The sequence below is a fragment of the Pangasianodon hypophthalmus genome, chromosome 19 (assembly GCF_027358585.1).
Source record: "Pangasianodon hypophthalmus isolate fPanHyp1 chromosome 19, fPanHyp1.pri, whole genome shotgun sequence".
In the NCBI taxonomy this organism is placed as follows: domain Eukaryota; kingdom Metazoa; phylum Chordata; class Actinopteri; order Siluriformes; family Pangasiidae; genus Pangasianodon; species Pangasianodon hypophthalmus.
Window position 1 is genome coordinate 11952865 of NC_069728.1, and position 26130 is coordinate 11978994.

General features: G+C 40.8%; 1 protein-coding gene across 2 annotated transcripts; it reads left to right on the top strand.

Annotated features, from left to right (window-relative positions):
• The first annotated feature begins 2145 nt into the window (after window positions 1-2145).
• On the top strand, window positions 2146-18672 carry LOC113531999 (apolipoprotein B-100-like). Of its 2 annotated transcripts, none has more exons than XM_053242169.1 (28): window positions 2146-2274; window positions 2809-2838; window positions 3076-3179; window positions 3281-3426; window positions 3677-3824; window positions 3931-4083; window positions 4230-4354; window positions 4449-4534; window positions 4615-5065; window positions 5163-5277; window positions 5370-5516; window positions 5600-5811; window positions 5997-6192; window positions 6285-6461; window positions 6635-6838; window positions 7336-7503; window positions 7594-7799; window positions 8038-8217; window positions 8318-8427; window positions 8538-8745; window positions 8858-9030; window positions 9374-9537; window positions 10045-10148; window positions 10303-10676; window positions 10813-16701; window positions 16811-16916; window positions 17004-17190; window positions 17276-18672. In XM_053242169.1, exons 1-28 carry the CDS (start codon window positions 2211-2213, stop codon window positions 18251-18253), a joined length of 11205 nt encoding a protein of 3734 aa, XP_053098144.1. In that variant the 5' UTR covers window positions 2146-2210; the 3' UTR covers window positions 18254-18672. The 2 variants fall into 2 exon arrangements, with proteins under 2 accessions (XP_053098144.1, XP_053098145.1); XM_053242170.1 differs by having other exon boundaries at window positions 4618-5065.
• Window positions 18673-26130: the final 7458 nt, after the last annotated feature.

Here is a 26130-nt window from a genome sequence, read left to right on the forward strand (position 1 = left end):
ATATCTATTACACAATAAAGTTTTTTTCCCACATTTCTTCTTTCAGAACTCACTGTATATAACACAATATGATTTCTGGCTATTTTGTTGAAACATATTCAAGGAGATTAATGGAAGAGGACATGTCGCACCTGTCTGCCTTTATCAGAGGTTTGATATTGTGGTGCACTTTTGTACACAACATGATAAGGATCCGTGGCATAGCACAAAATTCTTTGCCCCGCGCAGATGTACTCTGAGTGTACTTAAAGTGCACGTACATATGAATGTATAGGTCATTGGGGTGATACACTCTGGCTGTCTACTTAACTGATAACCATGTTTTCATAACTTATCAACAACGGATCAACAGAAAATGTCATGTTATAATTTGAAAAATACAGGGTGATATCACTAATTATTGTATATACACTTTTATTGCTGTCTCTTATACTACCTTCTTCTGACCGAACAAATGCTGTGTTCTTGATGTGCCTTATTTTATATTTGATCTTTTCGTATGGTGCAAATATGTTAAAGCTGTCCTGCTGCTCAGACCCAAGTCATTGAATAAACCACTTTTAAGCCACATATTGAGCGCTATACACTAATTAACAGCTTTTATTTCTAGTTCTTTTTATTAACTTTTCTTTTCCTTGTTTTTCTGTTCTTATTTTTTGAAGACATGCATGAAAGCATTAAGATGCTTGTGTTACCTACTATCATGAGCACCAGTTTCTGTCTGTGTGGAAATTTGCAAGTTCACTACATGCAATCTACTTTTCCTCCAGGTACTCACGTTTCCTCCCACCATGTTTTCCTCACCAGAACGTGGCAGTTAATGGATTGGTTACTCTTCCACTCTAAATTTGTTGTGTGTGTGTGTGTGTGTGTTTTTGTAGAGCCCTGTGATGGACTTCATCCAGTGTTTTCGATTAAATGTGGCACTCACCAAATAACGGTTAAGGAAGATGAATAAATAAATGAATTAAATATTGATATTTGGGATTATGTTTCAGAAGACTTACTTAAGGACTGCAGTTGAAATTATTTTCACTGAGTAATAAACATTCTACATACCCTCTGTTGTATACATTCTTAAAAGAACTTTAGCCCCAGAAAATAAAAAATAAAAAAAAATCTCTAAATGTGACCATGCATTGATCGCTGGGTGTACTTTGGCCAACAGCTGCAGGGATCAGTTGAAATGAGCAGTAGGTTGCCTATCAGTAAGCAGTGTACTATCTGCAGTACAACCAGACCCAGAAGCAATACCTTCTTTCTTTCTGCTGAGCTGACAGGTTCTTAACTGGTTACTGAGTCACTCTGACTGAAGCATTTGTATTTTTAAACGACCTTCAGTATTTTATTCAATAGTTCATCTAGTGATGGGCCTGCATGCTAATTCTTCTACAATTCTCAAATGGTCATGCAATTATACAAAACGTGGGATGGGTGTCTGTATACGTTTTTGCAAGTAATAATAATGAAGGGCACCAAAGTGTGTGTGTGTATATATATATATATATATATATTAATATTATATAATATAATATATAATTCTTTTCATTGGTATCCAACAATAATAATATATTAAAGTTGGATCATTTACCCAAGGCCAATAATGAATGAAGTCAAATAGTAATCACAATGACATTTCATTTTTACTGGTTTGACAGCACTATTTAACAAAGAACAAATATTAAATAAAATCCCAATGAACGTTATTTCAACATGAAAGCATCTGATATATATATATATATATATATATATATATATATATATATATATATATATATATATATATATATATATATATATATATATATAAAATGAGCATTATAATTTAAACACACTTTTTATTTTGTATATTTGATTTTTATTTTGTCCATTTCATTTAGTGATCAGGTAACACTACACTTAAAACTGATGAAGTACACTGGTGCAAGGTACAATTGATATAGGAATGGGATCATTAAAGCTAAGAGAATAAGAGCAAAAAAAAACAAAACTCTGCTATCTGTCCATCAGTTGGCCAACAAGAAACTAGTCCATTTTATGTGTCCTCTGTCCTCCCACAGAGGTGGATGGTCTGAACTTTGGAGCAGGGCTGAACCATCTCCCACTCCAGCAAGTCTGCTGAGGTATAAAAGACCAGCAAAGACAGGCAGGAATTAGTCCATCTAGAGTACTCAACTGCCATTGCAAGGAAGAGCTTTATTTAACCCATTATGGGGAATTTGAAGCATTTGAAGCTCTTCGTTCCGCTGTTTTTCTGCACCATCGTCTTTACATGTAAGTAGGAGGAAGTTGCATCATTAGTTTTGGAGCTGCAGAATGAGTGTGTGCGTGTGCGTGTGTCTTTATTTGTGTATGCAGGTGTGTGCATGTGTGCATGTCTATATCTTGTTGGTTAACCAGGGTAAAACAAAACAAAACAAAACAAAAAAATGTTCCTCTTGGGAGCCAGACAAATGTCCCCACAAGGACAAAATTGTCAGATTTTCTATCCTTGTGGGGACATTTGTCTGGCTCCCATGAGGAACATTTTTTTTTGTTTTGTTTTGTTTTACTAACACTATACAGCTTTTATTAAACAATTTTAAAAATTTTAAAAAAATATCCAAAAGTTTGCCCTTTGGTTACTGAGGTTAGCATTAATTAGCTGCATTAGCAATTTGGTCAATGGTAGTTCCTCATAAGGATAGTAAGACAAAAAAAAATGCATAGAAAGAAATTAAGAACCTAGCTCTTCCTATGATTTATTTTATTGATATTGAACAATTTCGTTATTTTTGGTCTTATTTGTTTGTTTCTTTCTGCTTGCAGATGCTCAGGATGATGAAACAGTATGTCTTTGTAAGTACCACATGTTACTGTAATAGAAAATTACTCAAACATAAAGGATCAGTATAAAGCAATACATAATGAAGTAACATATAACATATAAATAGCATTTGATTTCATTGTCTTAATAAACAATTATGATGAAAAAACAAACTATTAATTGCACCTTTGAATGTGTCTTATATTTGTGGCATGTACCGTAGATTCTATAAAAAAAAAACTTCAACAATGTTGCTTATCTCCCAATAGTGGCTAAAAGGTACAAGAGCTTTCAGAAGTATGAGTACCTCTATGAAGCTGAGACTTTGAACACACTGAATGGAGCAATCAACGGACCTAAACTCAGCTGCAAGGTACAAAGGACCTCAATGTTCAAACTAAATTTGTCCAAAATCTACTTTAGAAAAAATGGCCTCTGACACTTACATACTCTACATACACTAATGTTTTACAGGTCGAGATTGAGGTTCCTGGCACATGCCACTTCATTGTGCACACCAAGGAGTGCACACTGAGTGAGGTCATCAATGTTGATGCAGATGGAAACGCAGTCTTTGGACCCACTGCTGGTGCTGAGACTTTCAAGGCTCAAATGGAGAAGTATGTTGGAATAATTATGTGCAGAGGGTTTTGTTTAGTCTCAGTTGTACACCAAAAATGTTTTTAATGTATTGCATTTATGAAAACTTATGTCCAAGGCAAGGCTTGATTTCTGCCTAGACATGAGGTCAAAAAAGCAAACTTTTAAACTCATTCCATTAAGAATTATTCCTTAAGTTGAGGGACATGAAATTGATAATATGCAAAAAAAAAAAAAAAAAAAACAACTTATCTCTGCTTTCTTGCTCAGGAACCCATTAAAGGTCATTGTAGAAGGTGACAATGACATCAAGCTCTTTCCTGAGGATGATGAGCTAATCAACATCCTGAACATCAAGAGAGGTATCATCTCTGCCCTGGCTGTGCCTGTGCTCCAAGAAGAAAAGAATAAGAAAATGGTCAGTTCAGATAAAAGCACCAAAAATGCTTATGGCTTCCTGCTGGAATAAAACAAGCTATGTTTACTATAAACCAGCTATAATTTTAACTTTGTTCCCAAACCAGCCTACCATCTATGGTCTGTGTAAGACTGATTACACTGTGAACACCAGGGAAGATATTGCCACTGATGTGACCCTCAACAGGGACTTGTCTAGATGTGACCAGTTCAGGCCAATCAGGGACCACACCAGCCCCCTGGCTATCATTACAGGCATGGTAAGTTTATTGTGAGCTCTCTAAAAGTCATTTTTTTGCAAGTGGCTTGTAAGTGAATTGCTCAAACTGTGTGATTAAAATATCATTATGGCAGTGTGTTAAGCTCAGATGCTCTGGTTTAAGACTTTCCCCTTTGTCTCCTACAGCACTACCCACTTGCTCAGTTGATCAGAAGCAAACAGACTTGCAGCTACAAATTTGACAATGAGCAGAAACACATGACCTCTGGTGTTTGCACTGAGGACCACCTGCTTGTGCCCTTTTCTTATAAGTGAGTAATTTAAACCATAGCTTCAGGAAGGTTGCTCCGAATTGTAATCATTTTAATCACTATCACACAATTTAATCTCATTAATTATCAACAGGGGGAGGTACGGAGTTACCAGTGTTGGCAAACAGACCCTGTCTCTGTTGGGACTGACTGAGTACAACGAAAGAGTGTTTGATCACAGTAAGCCCCATCTGAAAGAGCACTGAATATGTGTTATGTCAGAAAGATGTACTGACTTCAAACTTTCTGATCTTTGTTAGAAGAGGCCAACATGAAGACCCTGCACCTTGATGAGAGTGTTGATATGAGCCCGAATCAAGATGAAAATGCCATCCTTGTTGTTCTGAGGGAGCTGTCCGGCCTTTCCCACACCGCCAATGGACAAAAGAGAGCACACCTGGCTTACAAGCTTGTAGCTGTGATCCGCAAGATGAATGCTGATACGCTGTCTGCCGCTTTGCCAGAGGCTCTGGAAATATCTCCTTCCCTGACCTACCAGGCTCTGTTCCAGTGTGGCACCCCAGAGTGCAGCAGTGCCTTGATGCAAGTCCTCAGGACCTTCAAAAGTTCAGCCACTGAAATTGACGCTGCAGTCTATGCCATTGGTATGGTGCCCAACCCCTCTCGTGTGCTTGTCAAGGAAATGCTGGAGATGGCCAAGTTTAAGTCAAGCAAACTCATTTACTATGCTACCAGCAATGCTGTTAGGAGGTGGTGTATTAAAACACGGATAAATAATCATTTAAATCATCTTGAATCCACCACTGAGTTGTTACTACTTGCATATTACTTTTTTCATGTTATATAGGCTCTATAAGGCAGAAGGAAGAGTCACCCCTGAAATCCAGGCAGTGGCAGATTATACCCTTGAAAATATTGGGGACTGCACAGGTGACCAGGAGCATATCTATCTGACCCTAAGGGTAGGTTCACTGTATTTCTATTCAATCTCTGTTTGGAATCCCTGATATTTCTGGAGACATATAATCATATGCTGTAATACCGTCTTGTAAAGGTAATTGGAAATATGGCTGAAGCTGTGGGTGCTGCAAGTCCTGCCCTGAAGTCAGCTGTGATTCAGTGCATTAACCAACCTGCTGCCTCCACCGAGGTTCAGCAAGCAGCCATCCAGGTCTTCAGACTGACCCCCATCCCTGAAGAGGTATACTGCTCTCACTAGCTGCAAAGCATCACTCATCACAGCTTGATTCCCTTTGATCAATTTAACACTACTGAATTTTACAGGGCAGAACAGTGCTAATGCAGGTTCTCCTTGATGGAGCAGCTCCTGTGCAGAAGCGTATTGCTGCTTACCTCATCCTGATGAAGGGTCCTCAGCCTGCCGAACTTGCACAGTTGACCGTAGCTCTACCCAATGAAGAAAACCTGCAGGTCAAGAGCTTTGTAATATCTCATCTTACCAACATTCTGAGCTCTACTGCACAAGACACCAAAGAGTGAGTAAAATACATTAAACAAAGCCTATTTTGCATGAATGTACACTGAGACCACTTATTGTATTAGAGCTCTTTTGTGTAAGACATAACTTTTAATTAAATCTGGGAAGTCCAGACTAGCCTACAGCAAAAATAAAAATAAACAAAAAATTTAAAAAAATTATTTTTTCCATTGTTTTTCTTAGACTGAGGCAGAAAATTCTTGACACCCTTCAAGGCAATGAGGTTGGAAATCTCATGGATGCCACTAAGTTTTCTCGTAACTACAAGATTGGATCTCTGGAGGGAAACATGATCTTTGACAGAGAAAACAAACTGCCTACAGAAGTCATGCTTGAAATGACCCTTAATGCTTTCGGATATGACATTGACATGGTTGAGGTACACAAAAAAATTAAAAGGCAGAAGCTCAATCTCTAACTCCATCGTATGTAGCTTCTTTATTTTTCATTATTTGTTCTTCTCACTTTCAGGTTGGTATGGAGGGTAAGGGACTTGAGCCAACTGTTGAGGCTTTGTTTGGACCTAATGGTTTCTTTCCTGATACTGTGATGAAGACTATTTACTATGCTACTGATAAGATGCCTTCCCAAGTTAATGAGATCCTCAAGACCGTGATCCCAGCCTTGAATGACAGAAAAAAGAGACAGGTATGTCAGATATAATTAACAGGCGTTGGTGTATTGGGATCCAGATAGAAAGTGCTCTAGGGCAAGACCGAATCCTTCTCATCCTCCTACACCTCCTCCTCCATCTCCTTCTTCTACTTTATATCTGCTGGTGTGTTAGGGACATTTTCATGGTTAGTATACAATTTTTCTAGGGACCCAAAAATATCATCAAAGAAATCGGCAAAAATGTTGACAAGCTAATGAAGAATCTGAAGTCCCAAGATGCCCCTGAAGCCATGCTCTACCTGAGGTTGCTAGGTGCTGAGCTTGGTTATCTTAAAACCAAAGATTTGGAAGAAATGGCCTACTCTGTGACACAGGTGGCTGAAAACCTCCTGAGGATGTTCCCCACTGATGTGAGTACTGGTTTTCAGACCTTGATTTCATAAATGGGTAAAGAAACTAGAGTACATTAATAAAAATTCATGTGCAATATTTATAAATACAATTATCCATCCAGCCAACAAGTAAGGTAATAATTAAAAAAAAAAACAAATCCACAAACTCATTTTCAAAGTGACTGCAAAACCAAACAGAACTGCCAGGTAACTCATATCCTATACATAAGATATCTATTTACGCTGCAACACAAGGTGTGAAGTAAAGTGTATTCTGTTAACCTGCAAGTAAGTCTCTAATGGTTTAGATGTAACAAAGAATCCAAGTAGCTAGGGGAAAGACAGCAACAGCATATCAAATATAAACACTTACAGAAGACTAAAAAAATTTATCCATTGAATAATATCAATATGCAACATAATAAGAAGCAAATTCTGTTTATTGACAAATATATTTGCATAACAGAATTAATGGGTGAAAAATAAAATTTGTTTATTTTTACTTTGTCATCCAGTTTGTCAAGAACCTGTTCTCAAGTGCTGACAATGAGCTTTTCCTTCATTACATCTTCATGGACAATGAGTTCTACCTGCCTACTGGTCCTGGTCTTCCACTGAGGGTGGCTTTGTCTGGTACCTTTACACCTGGTGTTAAAGGAGGACTCAGAATTAGCCCAGATATGGTATCTATTACTTTTCAAAAAAGCATTTTAGAGGGATATAATTAATGTTGCAACAATTAATTTAAACTATGCCTTTGTTGTAATCACCAGAGTGAGATTGCTTTTATGCCTTCTGCTGGTGTTGAATTTGTGACTGAAATTGGTGCTCACCTCCCGGACTACGTTCAATCTGGCCTGGAGATGCACACCAACATCTACCATGAGAGTGGTATGAGAGCTAAAGTTGCCATAACCCACAATCAGATCAAGCTGACCATCCCTGCTCCTGAAAGTCCAGTTAAGGTTCTCAGCGTGAGGTAAAACATTTCTTCATAACGTTTTGATCCCCACCTGGATTTCTGTGAAGCTGTTTTGTGACAATGTCTATTTAAGCGCTATATAAATAAATTTAATTGAACATAGAAATGAACCACAAGCATAAAACAAAATATGAATATGGTATAATTACAGTATTATTAGTACAGTATTATATATACAACATTATATTTTTATATTATATATACAGTATTATATCTTGTTTTGTAATCTGTACAGCAACTCCATGGTGTCTGTCGCTGGTGATAAAACTAAAACCATTCCTGCTATGATGGACCATACTGATGTGAATGAATGCACACCTCTCTTCCCTGGTGTGAAATACTGCAGTGCACTTCAGTACTCAGATGCCATGTTCAACGATGCCTCCCCATACTTCCCTCTTTCTGGTGATAGCAAGTAAGCAACTCTCTCTCTCTCTCTCTCTCTCTCTCTCTCCTACTCTGTCCCCATGTGAATGTGTCTGTGTAAATTCTGAACTAGTTCTTCCTGTATTTAGGTTTGCTATTGAGCTGCATCCCACAGCTGATGTCTCTGAGTACACAGCCACTATTAACTATGCACATAAGGACAACAATGACAAAGTCACATTTGGTATAAAAGCTGAAGGTATGATACATAATATAAATTTTAACGATGCAGAATATGCCTCAATCTACCAGCATATAAGCCTAAATCTCTAAATAAAACAAAAAAATATCTTCCTCCACTAAACCCAGGAACGACTTTTGAGGCCACATCCAAGGTCACGTTAAACAGAAAGGCATATACTGTTTCTGCTGAACTCCAAATCCCTGACTATGATATTGAGGCTGGGGTTAGAATTGGTGCTGCAGACCCAAGCACTAAGGACAAAGGCACACATTCCATCCAGATTGACTTCATCAACAAGAACATCCCTCAGGCATCTCTGGTTGGCCTGGCGAAGTATGCATTTATACAACTGTATATTTGTATGCAAGTTACAATACATCATGCTTAAAACATATTTACACTGTGGAACACTCACATCATCTCAAACTACTATCCTCCCTTCCAGGATTGAGGCAATGAAAGATGCTCTGCTGCAGGTTCAGTTGCTTGTCCCATCTCTTGAGGCTGATGCAAAAGTGACTGCCAGTTTAAAGCGTGAAGAACAACTGACGCTGGAGCTTGAAAGTGATCTCAAGTTTCTTGATACATCCTCTGTGCAGAAACTCATCCTAAAATATGGTATGTTTCTACAAACAACTATAATAATAATAATAATAATAATAATAATAATAATAATAGAGGTGCATAACCAGTCAATCCTATGCCAAACTCTCTCAATCATCTAATGGTATTATACTCATTTGATACGTATATATTATTGATGAAGTCATCCATTGTGGAACCAGGAGCTCTTCCGAAGTGAGATGTGCGTGGATTTCACTGTTACTTCCAACACCTTATGTCTCTCTGACTGTTTCTATTTTCTTTTAAACTGAGTCTGTGACACATGGGATAGTGGATGACAGTACATAACGGTTTAGTGTATGAGCATATGAATATATTTTTTATTTTTATTTTTTAGATCCTGACAAAGTTGAAGCTCAGATTAAGTCAGATGTCAGCTCTAAAACACAGAACATTGTTTCCAAACTTGACACCATCAAGACAGATATAAGAGGCCTCTTCGAACACTATATTGGTCAGACTAAAACAAAGGTCTGTGATGTTTTAGCCTCGTCAGTTGAGGTAAGATAAAAATATTACTTGATATAACGGTCATTTGTAAAAATATTTACAAAAATATTATTGGGCTAAAACTGTCCATTTGTGCTGACAATTTTAAATTCTCCTACAGAACAAAAGATTTTATATAAACCAAGCATCAGCATGTATACCGAGCTATTATTATCTCAATCACTTAAATAACAAGACTTAAAAATTCCGTTTGTTCCAATTTTTCAGCTGCCTGTCATCTATATTTCCTTTCTTGGAAATAAAATACAATGTAATAGAACTGTTGTACTTGGAACAATTAAGTACCTGAAAATTAGGTGGAACCTATTGGGGTTGAGCCAAATATTTTTGTAAAGTGTGAATTGTGTTCACTCTGGCCTAATTATGTGCTAATTATGTTTTAAGAGGACGTAAAGTTTATGAAACTGAATTTGAAGTGAAATAATTTCAGAAATTCAGAAAATAAATTCTGTGTAAAATATAAGTAGTACAACCCAATCTCTATCTGTTATTTTGCAGGCCACAAATTCCTATATTGAAGCTTCTAAGATCCCATATGTGGAAAACCTAAGGGTTCCTTCCCTCCCTGAGTTTGAGGTGCCTGAAACGCTGTTTTTAAATATGTGAGTGAACCCCGTATTTGTTAAACTTTGTCCTACAAAACTAACCAAATAGCTATAGTAAATAAAACACTGCAAAATAAAAAAAATAATAGCAATTAGGTGTTACTATTTGTGAGGATATATAGTACTAGTAACACGTATTTTCTTTCAACAGTGAGGCAGATGTGAAGTACAACTTTGGAAAGGATTACTACACCATCACCCTGCCAGTGCCTCTTGGTGGCAAATCGTCCAAGGATCTGAACTTTCCTCCTGCTCTCACCACACCAAATCTGGCTGTGCCTCAGCTTGGTCTAAAGATTGCCTCTATTAAAGTTCCACTGCCTGAGGTCTTTGTTCCTAAGACCCTGACTTTTTATCTGCCCACGCTTGGAAAGGCAGAAGTGGCCAGTAAGCTTCGCAGCAACCTCTACAATCTGGAGGCAAATGTGTCTGCTGGTAGAGATTCTGATGAACATCAAAGCTATTCTGCTAGAGTTGGTGTAACTGGATCTGGCCCTGTAGATCTCCTCTCCCTTGGAATTGAAGGTAGATTTTACTGTATAACTGTACTTTTAGATAGAATTATGGGGTATCTGTCACATAATGAGCGAGAAAAGTTTATAAAAAGTTGTCCAGAAAAAAAACAGAACATATCTAATTAAATAATTTGGTTTCTGCACAGGATCAGCCTTCATTACTGGAACAATGACTGATACAATAAGGGCAGAGATGAACACTGCTGTCAATCACAAGCTCATTAATGCCAGAATCAACATTGCTGAAGAAATACAACTGAAGGAGAAAATCAGTATAAAATCAAGCAGCAAGCTTGAAGCCACCAGTCCCTTCAATGTAAAGTTTTCTCTGGAACATACAGGCCAAGCGGGAGTCAGTACAGAAGAGATCTCTGGAGATAGCCACTTTAAAGGATCCTTTGTGACTGGTCCTATTGACGGTGATGTCACCCTCACACAGTCACTTGCTCTCTTCCCATTTAAGCCAGAGGCAAGAATTGATTCGACATTAGAAGTTAGTCCTTTCCAGGCTCAGAACAAAATTGTAGCAAGCTTTGTTAATGGAGAGCTATCAGTTGTATCAAACTCAGCTGCATTTGAGGATATGCTGACACACAATGCTGAAGTTACTCTCATGAGATCAAAGTGTGCTCTTAAATCAGAGGCATTGGTTCTGGGGCTGAAAATACGTAATAATGCTGAAGCAAACCTTGGTGCTGAAGACATCAGCATCAAAATTGAAACAACATCCAGTCATTCTGAAGACCATATTAACTCCCTGATTGTTGCAACTCTCAATATTAATGGTCTGACTGTAAACAGTGATGCATCTGTGAAGCTAGCTGAACACACAGCTACTCACCAAGCCACTGTGACCTTGGACAATAATGGCCTGGCTACCAGTGGCACCACATCAGTGGATAGCCTGCTTACTCTTAAGAATACCTTCAATGGTATCCTTCATTCTTCTAAATTTTCTCTATCAGCTGAGACAAAAGGAAATTTTAAAGACATGGCTATTGATAATACCAACTCCATATCTTCCACAATGTTTTCCATAGATTTAACTTCTAAGTCTCGAGTTGACTTTGCCCAGGATATATGGTACATATATGACATCTCAGTTCAGGCAGAACCTTACACTGCAACTGCTGGTGTGACAAGTCATTTGAAGCTTGCCTCTGATATAGAGCTGAAAAACACGTGTGAAATCAAACTTGCAGATCTGACTGGAAATGCTAAGTGCAGTACAACTGGAAAACTCGTTGGAGCTCACATGAGTCATGACACTGAGATGGAGATTGTTGGACTTGGTGTAAGAATGAACAATAATGCACGCTTCAGTTCCCAACTTCTTCGCTTCTCCACCACCCTTCAGGCCAGTGCTGCTCCATTCACCTTTAATTTGCATGCCCTTGCCAATGGTGATGGGGAGCTGTATCTGTACGGAAAACATAGTGCCCAGGTGTACACCAAAGTCCTTCTAAAGGCAGAGCCACTTGCTCTTGCCCACTCCCATGAATGTAGGTTATCAACTACACATGAATTGAACAATAATGTGATTTTTGAGGCCAACTTTGATAAAAAGGTTGACACCCAACTGTCACTTTCTGAGCAATCAGCAACAGTAACAGTAAGGTCTAAAATAAACAACAATGTATTCAACCAAGAACTCAATGCTTATAACAACCACAATAAGATTGGACTGGAAGTGGCTGGAGTAGTCACATTTAGAGAAAGCCAAGATTTCTCTATGTCAGCTCTAATCCAGTATGATAAGAACACAGAGGGTCATGTTATCAACCTGCCACTTCTGGAAAGTCTGCCTGCAGTCTTGGAAAACCTCAAAATCACATCTGTGACTCTCATTGAGGCACTTCAGGATTACATAAAAAGAGAGGAATTTATTGTTAAGATTCAGACCCTTCTACAGCACTTCACTGATACTGTAACTGAATTTAATCTTGAAGGAAAAGTTGACCAGCTTAAAAGGAGCCTGATTACATTTGTTCACAACTGTCCAATCACTACAGAGGAGCTGGAGGCTGCTGTGAGTAAACTGAGGACTGTCACACTGAAGGCTATGGCTGAGTTAAGTACTCGTGTCAGTGAAGTACAGGAATTGATTTTGAGTGGTGCCCTATCTGACACAGTTATGCAGAAGGTAACTTCATTCACTGAACAATATGACATCAGGAGTATGCTCCTTGCTGTCATTGAAGCCATTGAAAATGTGATTAAGCAGATTGATATGACTAAACTGGAAGACAGCAGCATTCCTGTATTCTATGATATTGAAAAACTGAATGTCATTAAATTGCATCTACAGCAGTATGTGACAGACCTGAAGAATGTGGTCGCAGATTTTGATAAGGCTCAGTTTGTGGACAAAATGCAAAACATCATTAAAACAACTGAGATATACACAGAGCATCTGCTTGCCAAATTTTCCAGAGAAGATATCAGCAAGATTGCTGATACACTAAAGCAGCTAATCACTGAACTGGACATCATTGGCAGGTGTAAAGTTATCTACAGCAACTTTAGAGAAGTTCTCATGAAATATGAGCTTGACAAGAGGACTGAAGAATTTTTGGATAAGCTTCTGGAACTCATCAAACAGTTCAAAATTGATGAAACAATCCAAGTCCTTGGTAACACTCTGAAATCAATTCACATTCCTTTCCCACACATGCTGGATGATGCCCTCACCTACCTGAAGACAACTGACATAAAGGAGATTATTGATGATTTGAACAAATTAATTGAGGCTTTTGTTAAATCAGTGAAGTCATTTGAATACAATGCATTCGTAGACAAGGCTAATCAAAAACTCAGTGAGTTTACAACAGAACTTAACAACCTTATTGTGTCACTTGAGCTTCCCCAGAAACTTGAGGCAACTAGAGAATTCATTAACCATGCGCTGTCATCTATGTCTTCTTTCTTGGAAGAGCTAAAATCAGCCAAAGTCTCAGACGTCATAAAAACAGTGAAAAATCTCATTGACACTCTTGTCCTTAATGACATTAAGACAATTGCTGAGAAGGTCAAGCAGGACATTATTGATATGGACATCAGAGGAGAACTGCTACAGGCTTTGCAGAAAGTGAGTGATATCTATAACAAGGTTTTGTCTGTACTCACTAATGCATTTAATGACTATGTTGAAGTGGCCACAAAAGTCCTTGGTGATCAACAAATTGTAACAGAACTGAAGCAAATCATTGACAATATTGTAAAAGCCCTCAAGACTTCTGAAATTGAGATACCTTCCTTCACTGTCCCACTGACTGACCTGGTTCTTCCTCCCAGGAAATTCAGTTTGCAGCAACTTCAGGAGGCTGAGTTCCCTGTACAGTTTAACCTTCCACAGTTCACCATTCTGGGATCCTACACTGTCCCAGCAATCACCATCACTTATGATGATATCAAACAAAGACTCATAGAACTTGCTGACTTCGTTATCAACTTTAATATTGAGATATTTGATAATAATGTTTACATTGGAAAACTCACAGTGAACTTGCCTGACCTCTCGACCTTCAGACTGCCAGTGGTTACTTTACCACATATTTCCTTGCCTGCCATCCCTAAATTAAACGATAACCACATTCTTGACATCCCTCTTCAAATTCCTGAGATCAAGCTGCCAAAAATCCCCAATACACTGACTTTGCCTGCGCTTGGAAAGCTCCATGGCAGGATCAGGGTCAGCAGCCCCATTTATGCCCTGAGCACATCTGTTGAAGTTCGAAATTCCACTGACAGTGAACAAATGCATCAATTTATAGCACTTATTAATTCTGTGGGGGAATCTTCAAGCTTTAAGATTCTAAACTATAATCTAGATGCCACTATGCGCATTGGTCTACCAAGAATGAGCCGTGTGATTATTGCTGATACTCTAAAGTTCATACATAGTGCCGTTATGGTTGAACACCAGGCCTCAGTAACATTATATGGCCTCTCTGCCCAGGCCACTGCCCAAACAACTGTGAGAGTGACTACCACACCCTACACAGCAGACATCATTAACAAAGCTTTCTTTGCAGTGGAAGGTGGAATGTCAGGGTCTTTTGATACATCTTACAAGCACCGAGTGAACATTCCCTTCCTATCACTGACCAATGAGGCTGCTCTGACCCAGTCAGCATTAGTTTTCCAGAAGGATGCCACAATTCAGCTGAAAGTTGGAAATGCAGGCACGGGAACATTTGCTCTTTCTGGCTACTCTGATGAGGTCACCCACAAGAGTGACCTGCTCTGCATTATTGCACCAACAAGTGTTAAATTGACCTTTACTGGTGACACAGACAGTGCCGTCCTAAAGTTCAAAGAGGCATTGAATGTTGAGGCAGTTGCCCTTAGCCATATTGACTTCAGTGGCAGAATAGAGACTCAATCTCTATTCATCAAAAACAGTATAATGGCAGCATCTGGAAAGGCTCACCTTGGTAGTATGAAGGTCGAAGTGGAAGCAACACATGACACAGAGCTTACGGGAGCTGTAAGTGGTTCTCTGTCCAATGCTGTTAACATCAAGGTCCAACCTATTGAAGTCATTGTTGATATCCAGAACAAGGGCAATGGCAAAGTAAGTCTCCAAGAGCCCCTTTCCACCAAATTTGATCTTCAGAACGACTATGCTTTAATTCTCAACTCCAAGAAGCAGCATATTAACACTGCAGCACTTTTGCGCTTCGGCCAGAACAAATACAGCTATAACTTCACAGTAGACAACAACAATGTTGAGACAGGAATTTACACTGCTGTAAATGGTGAGGCTGACCTGGAGTTCCTAACTGTTCCGATTAGCATTCCAGAAATTGTTATACCAGTCATTGATTTAACAATCCCAGCCATCAATGATGTCAACTTGTATGAGAGTAGTGGCCTTAAGTACCTTTATACAACCAAGCCGACTGTTGATGTAAATGCAAAAATTGTGTACCAAAAGAGCAGGTCTGCACCAGTCATTGATCTTGGTTTCATTAGTGTTCCTGCTGTAGGCAACTTAATCTCTGAGATGTCTTTCAAGACTTCTATTATCAACCTAATTACCAGTGTTGGAATATATGGAGATAATGACCTTGTCATCCGCATTGCTGCTACGTCTACCTCTGTGTTTGAAGAATTGAAGGCCAAACTTGAGGGTACAAGCAGCCTCACCTTAAAGAGAGGATTGAAACTGGCTAATGCTTTATCTCTGAAGAATGCTTACATTGAAGGAACCCATAACAGCACTTTGACAGTGAACACAGAAAATTTGGATGCTGCAGCAGCAGTGACCACGGTTGCAAACATGAATCTGCCCATCCTTAGCATTGAAGTTAACCACAAGCTGCTTGCAGACACCAAAACCCATCCAAATGCAGCATCTACACTAACAATCAAACAAAAATTTGACCTTCCCATTATTAAGGCTGTTGGTGGTGGTGCTGTTGAACACACTTTGAAGGTAGATGGAGTTGCTCCCTACATTTCTATTGAGTCCACCACAAAGGGTATGATTGATGGAATGTTTCTGGAAACTGGCATTGTGAAGGGAGATTTGGATAATGAGGCAACCATGCACATGACTGGTGAAGTACTGCGTTCCAAACTGAAGACTATTTGTAATGTAAATGTTAATCATGGGGATCTCAAAGTAGAGTTTGATGTCAATGAAAACTTTGACATGGAGTCAACACTTACCCGTGTGTACACTGTCATGAATATCATTTCCAACAATGAAGTCAACATTGCCACATTCAACACAAAGGGTAAGCATGCTGTCAAAGCTACTGTTGATTTGGCTCCAGTGAGCTCCCTTGTTGCCGATGTAGAATTTGACCTGTCTCAACCAACCTCCCTTGGTGACTTCACCATCTACGAGAAGACAGTTGTTGACATGACTCTCTTCAGGCAGAAGATCTCCTATAGCACAAAAATGGTCTCTCCAGTGTATAGCACAAATATTGTGGTTGAGATGGAAAGTGATGCCCCAATCTTCAAAGTTGTTTTCAAATCCTCATCCAAGTCTCCAGTTGTACTTCTGGAATATGATCTTGACAGTAAGTATTTACTATCCATTAATGATAAAAGCAAATGTGTTCTAAAAAGAAATATAGTTGAAGGAAATTTTACTAATTAATCTGTAATTTGTGCTTTGATCTACAATAGGTTATCTCAGTACTGCTGTGGAAAATGAAGTCCTCAATGCCAGAGCTAAGGCTTTCCTTGAACATAATGATTTCACCATAGACTTCAACAGTATTTTTACACCAAGGTAAAACTGCATTTTCTAGTGGTACACTATATTTATAAGTAACATTTTAAGCAACTATATCTTGAATGATGTTAAATTATATTTCAGTGATCCCAGCCATACCCTGAATTTTGACATCACCAGCCCAACTTTTACTGATGTGAACCTTCGTTATGCTGCTAAGAGAGAGGGAGTGACTGCTTCAATTTCCTCACCATCAGCCGGCTTCCTTGGTTTTCAGCTCCAGGGCAAGATTCCATCTCAATTGACTTCACGCCTCTATGGTCATTATGTGGTTAGTAACTTTTTTTAAGTCCCTCTACAGTTTATTTGATAATACACTTTTCTTTTTTTTTATTAATTGTTGTTTTCTTTTACAGTCTGCACCTGAAAATGATATTGATATCCTGATTGTAAATGTTGCTGCAAATGGAGGTGAAAAAATACATTTCCAGGCTGACTGCAACCTGGAAGCACCCAAAGAGATGCTCCTTGGCCTGAAAGAGAGATTGCCTTTCATCACATCTACTATTACCAATTTTGCAGAAAAATATGGTATTCTTGGTGCCATCAATGGACTGAAGACAGCTCTTGTCAGTGCCCTAACTGAAGCCTACACTATTTCATACAATCATGCTCCCGATCTTAGCCAGCTTTCTGTTTTATTCAGAAATGTTGTTGTTCAGCACCAGAAGGCCATTCAGCAACTACTTAATGCTGTTGTCACCTTCCTGAGGGAGACTCAGATTAAGCTGCCTGGTATCAAGCAAACTACACTGCCTGAGATCTGCCAGCAAATCAAAACCAGCATTGCTGTATTGTTTGAAGAAGTTATTAATGCAATCACTAATGCAATCACTGACAACCTAAAAGCCCATTTCTCATCCACTGTTAAGACTATCAGGATAGTCCTGCCTAATGGTGAGACCTTAACTGGAGATGAAATCCTTGGTTATATGGAAAATGCCCTGACCCACAGTGTGAATATGATAAAGCAGCTGGAGAGTCTTGATGTGATTCTTGAGAAGCTGGGTCAAGCCCTGCAAGAGGCTGTTGAGAAAACACAGGAATTCATTGACATGATCCAGTCTGATTTCCTTGATAAAGTTGCTGCAAAAATCAACACATTATACACTAATAACATTAGATTAGTCAACAGCATGATTGAGGAAATTAATAGTTTGCTGAACACTGATAGCTTGAATGTCTTTGTTGATAGGTGCATGGGTTTGGTCTTATTCATGGTGAAGGAGTTCAAAAATATTGTCTCTAGAGTTTTTCCAACAGATCCAGAGGCCCTGGTTAATGTTCACAATGGAAGGCTAAAAATGGACATTTCTTTTCCCTTCTATCAGTAATCTGTCACTTTGGGGAAAAAAAAAATTATGAAACATATGAAACACTACCAACTGCTGCTGAAACTACACTAAATCAAACAAAATTTCAACATACATTTAAAGCAGCCAGAACTCTCTTGCACACATGATTAATATCCCACTGCATTATTTTTTTGTGCAAGTGTAGTGGGTCTGGACCGGGACGCAGTCATACAAAGACCACACAGAATGAGATCCAGCTCTGGCTTTAATCTGCAACAGGAGAACTAATTAGTGGATCACAGGCGACAGCTTCTCCCTCTCCGGTATACACAGAGTTGTATGCGGGGAGAAGCATCGGTACATGCATTCATTAGCCTCTTAACAGGTAGACTGAGGCTATTACATAATCAATTAAACAAAAAAACTGAAATACATGTAAATAAAAAAACTGATCACAATATACAGACTTTGTGTCTTCCTTATGATACATCAATATACTTATTAATACTTTACAATTTACATATTACAGTGTTTTATATTCTATTTTACATTTACATATTTATTCAATTAAACATTTATATACTATAACATATATATATATATATATATATATATACACACACACACACACACACACACACACACACACAGTTGAGGTCAAAAGTTTACATCCCCCTTTCAGAATCTGCAAAATGTTTATTATTTTACCAAAATAAGAGGGATCAAGGGGATGTAAACTTTTGAACGGGGTCATTTTTATAAATTCAACTATTATTCTCTCCTGTGGACTATATGTAAACATCTTTTATGTGAAATATCTTATTCAGGTCAGCACTAAATAAACAATAACATGCATTTTGTATGATCCCTCTTATTTTGGTAAAATAATAAACATTTTGCAGATTCTGAAAGGGGGATGTAAACTTTTGACCTCAACTCATACATATATATATATATATATATATAAAATACCATTCATATCAATAAATCTATATTTTACACATTACGTAATGAAATGAAATATCCAAAATATCTAATATCTTACCGTATGCATGCCGCACCACGTGCGTTATGCATATCATAAACCATTAAAATGGATTCTTCCCCTTAATACTCTATGCACAATATGCATTCATTAAGGAGCAACTAGATCTCTTTTCTTTTTAAGACAAAATGAAATAAGCAACATACCTGCAACAGGAGAACCACTCAGTGGATCACAGGCGACAGCTTCTCCCTCTCTGGTATACACTAAACATACGATGCTAATCAGTTAGCGCCACGATGTACTTCATTTAAATCAAATTAAACGTTAAACAATATATTTCCATCATAACCAACATAATCGTATACTTATATCAATTTATCACACTCATCCAGCGATAAATATGCATTTAGACAAGAAACATCATCATACCAGAGTTGTACGCGGGGAGAAGCATTGGTACATGCATTCAACAGGTAACAGGTAGACTGAGGCTATTACATGTCGCACGAGGGGAAACCCCATAGGTGTTCCACTGATAGCGCTCCCTCCCAATAACAAACACCCGAAGAGACGTTCTGCTACTTTAACGTTGCATTATTCATGAACAATAAAAAGAACAAAATTTTTGAAGTTCATTAACTCAACCTGATTACGAAACATATAGAACATAACAGCATATAAAAAATATTAATACAATATAGGAAGGAAGAGAAAGCAAATTAAATTAAGTCAATGAATTATTCATACCAGTTACACAAGCAAGAAATTATATAAAATAAACCAAAAGCAATAAAACTATGCAATGTGTTGTTCTTTATTACAGTTTTTAATTTATTACAGTTACTACAATATGCACAAAAATGTGTTAATTACCAACAAAGTTGGTAAGTAACACATTTTTGAAAAGGTTACCCCAAAATTACATTTATGGGTGTAACGCGGAGTCAACAGAATGGGGATCCATTAGCAGCGTTTAATAAAAGGCAGACACAGTCATACAGGCGTGGTCGAGCAACAGCAAAACAGGGTGATCAGAGGCGAGATAAAGGCAGAGTAATCAAACAGGCGGATGGTCAGGGCAAGCAGCAAAGAATCCAGAAATGAGAAATAACAGTCCAGGGTCAAACACGGTAATACAACAAAGAAGATACAAACGCTCAGAAATGTCATCCGGGGCAAAACAAGACTTCGCAAAGAGTGAGCGAGCAGCAGAGGCTTAAGTAGTCCCGGTAATAGGCTGCAGGTGAGCTCGTAATCAGTGCTGGGCGCGGGGTGATGGGAAATGTAGTTTAAAGAGGAAAGTCAATACTCGGGTGATGGTGACCTCTGGTGACGATCAGGGGGAACCACAGAGGCCGGATTCGTTACAGAGCCCCCCTCCTGCGAGCGGCTCCTGACGTGAGAAGGCAGATGACGCCGGGGTCTTCCGCGAGGAAGAGGGGCCGGTTTATCCGGATGGGTCCTGTGGAAGTCAGTAGTAAGAGACGGGTCAAGAATGTCCTTGGCATCGACCCAGGACCTCTCCTCCAGTCCATACCCCTCCCAGTCCACGAGATATTGCAGGACTCCTCCCCAGCGCCGAGAGTTTAAGATTTCCTGCACCTGATATGCCTCCTCACCGTCGATGATGAGGGGAGGGGGTCCCTGGTTCCGGGCCTCATCTAGGTCGTCCGCCCTTCTCGGAGCACCAGCGGCCTTGAGCAGGGAGACATGAAAAGTGAGTGAGATACGATATTGTGGAGGTAAGGCCAGACGATAAGAGACAGGGGTTATTTGTTTAACGACTTTGAATGGACCCAACGAGAATGTCGTCCATGTAGACGATGACCCATCTATTCAGCATGTCACGGAATACATCGTTTATGAACACCTGGAAGACTGAGGGACTGTTGACGAGCCCGAACGGCATGACCCGGTTATAGTGCTCATATAGACTCATAGTGCCCAGAAGTGGTGGAGAAGGCGGTCTCCCCCTCGTTTATGCGAATCAGATTGTAGGCATTGCGCAGATCGAGCTTGGTGAAGTACTTGGCGGAGCGAAGCTGCTCCAGAGCCGGTGGAACTAGAGGTAAAGGGTACCGGAACTTGACAGTTATTTCATTTAAACCTCTATAATCAATACAGGGCCGAAGACCCCCATCTCTCTTTTTGACAAAGAAGAATCCGGCGGAAGCAGGAGACGTAGATGGAACGATGAAGCCCTTAGCCAGTTCTTCCTCAATGTAGGCTTTCATGGCTTCAGTCTCTGGTTGTGAAAGAGGAAAGATTCTGCTTCTGGGTGGTGTAGAACCAGGGAGCAGCTCGATGGCACAGTCGCTAGGCCAATGTGGCGGTAGTTGGGCAGCGTTGGACCTGCTGAATGCCTCAGCTAGATCAGCATACTCCGAAGGAAGGTTGGCTGAGGGCGGAGGGTACTTCTTGACGATGACTGCTTTAAGTGACGTCGGTTCCGGGGTCTGAAGACACTGTGCAAAGCACTTGGCCGACCAGTGAATGATTTGACCCTCAGTCCATGAGATCTGCGGTTTGTGGAGCTGAAGCCAGGGTAATCCAAGAATAACTGGGTTATTGGGAGCTTGTATGATGAAGAAACGGATGGTTTCTGAGTGCATGGCGCCAGTAGTCAGGCAGATGTCATTGGTGGTGTATAGGACCTGACCGGCCCCCAGAGGTCTTCCGTCTAACGCTGCCACTGCCAAAGGAGATTTGCAAGGTATGAGAGGGAGGTCATGAACTTTAGCGAAGCCAGCATCAATAAAATTTCCTGCTGCTCCAGAATCGATTAGAGCCATTGTCTCTACCACCCCATTACTAGAGGCTAATTTAACAGGTACTTCAATACACTTTGAAATACGAGATGATTGACTCACCGCAGAGGGAGCGTGTTGCTTGGGTCTTGTGGGGCAGGAAGCTTTCACATGACCGGCTTGGCCGCAGTAGAGGCAGAGGTTTCTACGATAACGACGAAACCTTTCCTCGGGAGAGATACGAGCGTGTCCCACCTGCATTGCTTCTTGCTCAGGCATTAACGGAGGGCTCGATGAACGAAGCGCCGAACCCCTGCTGGGCCTCCTAGAGCGAATCAGGTTGTCAACGCGAATGGCAAGATCAATCAGCTGATCCAAGGACTTTCCCTCATCTCGACAGGCGAGCTCAGCCTGTAACTCCAGGTTTAGACCCTTGCGGAAAAGCAGCTTTAAGGGGTCATCAGACCATCCGGTTTGTGCAGCCAGTGTGCGAAATGATAGGGCAAAATCCGCCGCCGTTTTTTCCCCCTGACGCAGCGTGAGAATTTGTTCACCCGCTCCGTCTCCTCCCTCGGGCAGATCAAACACCTCTCGGAATCGCTGCAAAAACGCCTGGAACGAGGAAAAGGCTGGTCGAGTGAAATTCCACACGGCGGTGGCCCAGTCTAACGCCTTGCCAGACAGGAGAGAGCAAACAAAAGCGATGCGACTCTCTTCCGTGGGATATAGCGCCGGCTGTTGCGAGACAAACAAGGAGCATTGGAGCAAAAAAACCCTTACATCTCGCCGGTGTGCCGTCAAATTTTTCCGGGTAAGCTAAGCGAGGGCTAGCCGTAGCATGACTCGGAGGAGGTGCTTGAGGTGCTGGCTCTACCGACGGTGAGGCAGATTCGGAAGATGGTAGCCGTATCGCTTGCAAAGTTTTTACTAATTCCTCCATGAGAGATGTGAGGCGTGCTAGCTGTTGTTGATGGGTGGCTAGCACGTTTGCCTGGGCAGAGACTTTGGTAGAGAGTCTGTAGACCGCTGCTGGATCGAGAGGCGGCGAAGTCTTCTGTAACGCGGAGTCAACAGAATGGGGATCCATTAGCAGCGTTTAATAAAAGGCAGACACAGTCGTACAGGCGTGGTCGAGCAACAGCAAAACAGGGTGATCAGAGGCGAGACAAAGGCAGAGTAATCAAACAGGCGGATGGTCAGGGCAGGCAGCAAAGAATCCAGATACGAGAAATAACAGTCCAAGGTCAAACACGGTAATACAACAAAGAAGATACAAACGCTCAGAAATGTCAGCCGGGGCAAAATAAGACTTCGCAAAGAGTGAGCGAGCAGCAGAGGCTTAAGTAGTCCCGGTAATAGGCTGCAGGTGAGCTCGTAATCAGTGCTGGGCGCGGGGTGATGGGAAATGTAGTTTAAAGAGGAAAGTCAATACTCGGGTGATGGTGACCTCTGGTGACGATCAGGGGGAACCACAGAGGCCGGATTCGTTACAATGGGCTTATAAGAATGTTTGGTTAAGACCTCTAGGATCAACAAAACATGAAGGCCACACAATTATAATGCATTGCCATCAACTTCAACATCAAATAAACCTCATCATTTCAATATATAGCTTAGTATGTTACATTCACCTGAGATTTCCACGGCTATGTACAAATACAGTATAAAGTGAATGTAATTTTATATTTTTATATGAATATCAATACATATTTGCCTGTATTGAAGTTCTATGTGGTTATGAAAATTAAAACAGTGTTTTTGGCAGACCTGGAAAAGGTCTAGTGCATGGCAGCATAAAACACTGTGAAGTATAACAGGAAGGCATGATTTTGGAAATGTGGACATGGTCAAGCACCGGTTTGTAAATAGATGGCGGAGCTGGAGAAAGTGAGTGGTAAGGATTACACACCTGTGCGGAATTTGGCTAACGAATATTCTGTGTTTCAGTGAGTGGTAGCAAGAATAAAGTGGGGAGAGATGAGAACAGAGAGAGAGAGACAGCTGAGCAGCACAGAGCCATGTGTGTGCCTTATGAATAGGTTTGCAGAAAAGCGAAAGTAAAAAGAAAGCGCATAAAGAGCCTGTTGAGTTGTTCCCAGCCTGCCTCTCATCTCCTCATTCTTGATCCAACCCAAGGGCAGTGTCACACTAGTGCCGAAACCCAAGAAGTGAGGAAGATCCACCGCCATTGAGTCCTCACCACTAGCTGAAGTCCCTCGCCTGCCTCCACCAGACTCAATATCAGGCCCACCTTGAGCTGCGCCAGGAGGAGGAGCAGCGCCTCCAGGCCCTGCTCCAAGCCCAGACAGAGGACTGGCAGGTGCTCCCAAGCCTGGTCCAGCCGGCAGGTACTCCAACAGCAGCTGCCGCGGCCATGCCCCACATCACACTGTCGAAGCTGAGAACACAAGATGACCCGGAAGTCTTCGTCTAATTTTTTGAGCATGCTGCAGAAGAGACATATTTGTGGATGGGTCCTGCAGTAGCACGAGACAGTGTGGAATGTGCACACCATTGGCTGGGGAGATGGTGCCGGGGCCGCCAATGTCAGCTCCACATCAGGAAGACACGGATAGTGGGGAGGGCTATGCCCCTCCAAACTTGGCAGGGATTCCCCTCGGAGCAGCTGGCACGCCTTCAACCAAGTGAGAGTAATCAATGGTCAGCAAATTCAGCCTACTGTTGTGCTATCCCACCCCTATTTTTCAATAATTAAGGATAGGTTATATGAAGTGACACAGGACGCTCATGGACTAATGATGAGATGACAAAGTTGTTGGTCCCAAAAAACCGTAGGGAACTTCTGTTCCACGCGGCTCATCATAATCCCATGGCTTGTCATTTGAGCCAAGATAAAACACTCAACTACCTAATGGCTTGTTTTTATTGGCTGGGCATTCACAGCGATGTTCACAGGTGGCGTTCGGCATGTTGCTAATGTCAGCTGGAGAATCCGCCGGCCACCCCAAAAGACCCATTGCTCCCCCTTCCATTAATCAAGGTCCCCTTTGAAAAGAATTGGTATGGACTTCATCGGGCCATTAGAACAAACTACACAAAGGGGATTGCTTTGTATTAGTTTTAGTGGACTATGCAATGCGATACCCAGTGTTGAGAAGGCACTCTTCAATGTTATCTCCCAAGTCAGGATCCTGAAAGAGATCCTGACTGATCAGGGCACGTCCTTCATGTCACGCACTCTTCACGAACTGTATGAATTTTTGGGGATTAAACCGATTCGCACCAGTGTTTACCATCCATAGATTGGGCTGGACGAACGGTTTAATCAAATGCTTAAGAATATGATTCGTAAGTTCATTCACAATGATGCTTGGAATTGGGATAAGTGGCTTGAGCCCCTGTTATTTTAATTATTGTACAGGCACAAGCTTCGCGGCATCCTAGATGTTATTAGGGAAGATTGGAAGGAGGGACCTTCTAACAGCAAGAATGAAATTCAGTATGTTCTGGACCTGAACGCAAAACTCCACACCTTTAGTCACATAACACAGGAGAATTTGCGTCAGGCACAAGAACGACAGTCCCGACTGTATGACTGAGTTATGTGTCAGTCCCAACTGTATGACAGGAGCTTGATGTGGGTAATAATACGAGCACTTTATCTCCCTGTGAAAATTCATGTAGCTGAGTACCCCTTTCATACAGTCGAGACTGTCACATAACACAGGCCCAAGAACGACAGTCCCGACTGTATGACGGGGTACTCAGCTACGGGAATTTTCACAGGGAGATAAAGTGCTCATATTATTACCCACATCATGCTCCAAACTATTTGCCATGTGGCAAGGGCCCTTCGAGGTCACATGCCGAGTAGGGGACATCAACTATGAGGTAAGGTGAATGGATGGAGGGCCGTGGCAGATTTAACACTTCAATCTCTTTAAACCATGGAGAGAGGTGGTCGCCATGGCGCTGGTGACGGTTGTTCCAGACAGGGAGGAGCTAGGACCGAAGGGTAACTTTAAAAATGGCGGTTCAATCCCCCCGGTCCCTTGTGGAGACCACCTCTCACCATTCCAAATCACAGAGGTTGACAAGGTGCAGGTGGAGATTTCTGATGTGTTCTCACCCCTACCCAGTCGCATTAATTTAATAGAAGACCACATTGAGACGCCCCCAGGGGTGGTGGTACGCAGCTGCCCTTATCAATTGCTCGAGCA

Excerpts from the sequence above, each read along its gene's own strand:
- LOC113531999 (XM_053242169.1), top strand. The coding sequence starts at position 2,211 with ATGGGGAATTTGAAGCATTTGAAGCTCTTCGTTCCGCTGTTTTTCTGC. Across the intron at positions 8,746-8,857 it reads TCTCTGGTTGGCCTGGCGAA|GATTGAGGCAATGAAAGATG; the intron begins GTATGCATTTAT and ends CCTCCCTTCCAG. Across the intron at positions 9,031-9,373 it reads GAAACTCATCCTAAAATATG|ATCCTGACAAAGTTGAAGCT; the intron begins GTATGTTTCTAC and ends TTTATTTTTTAG.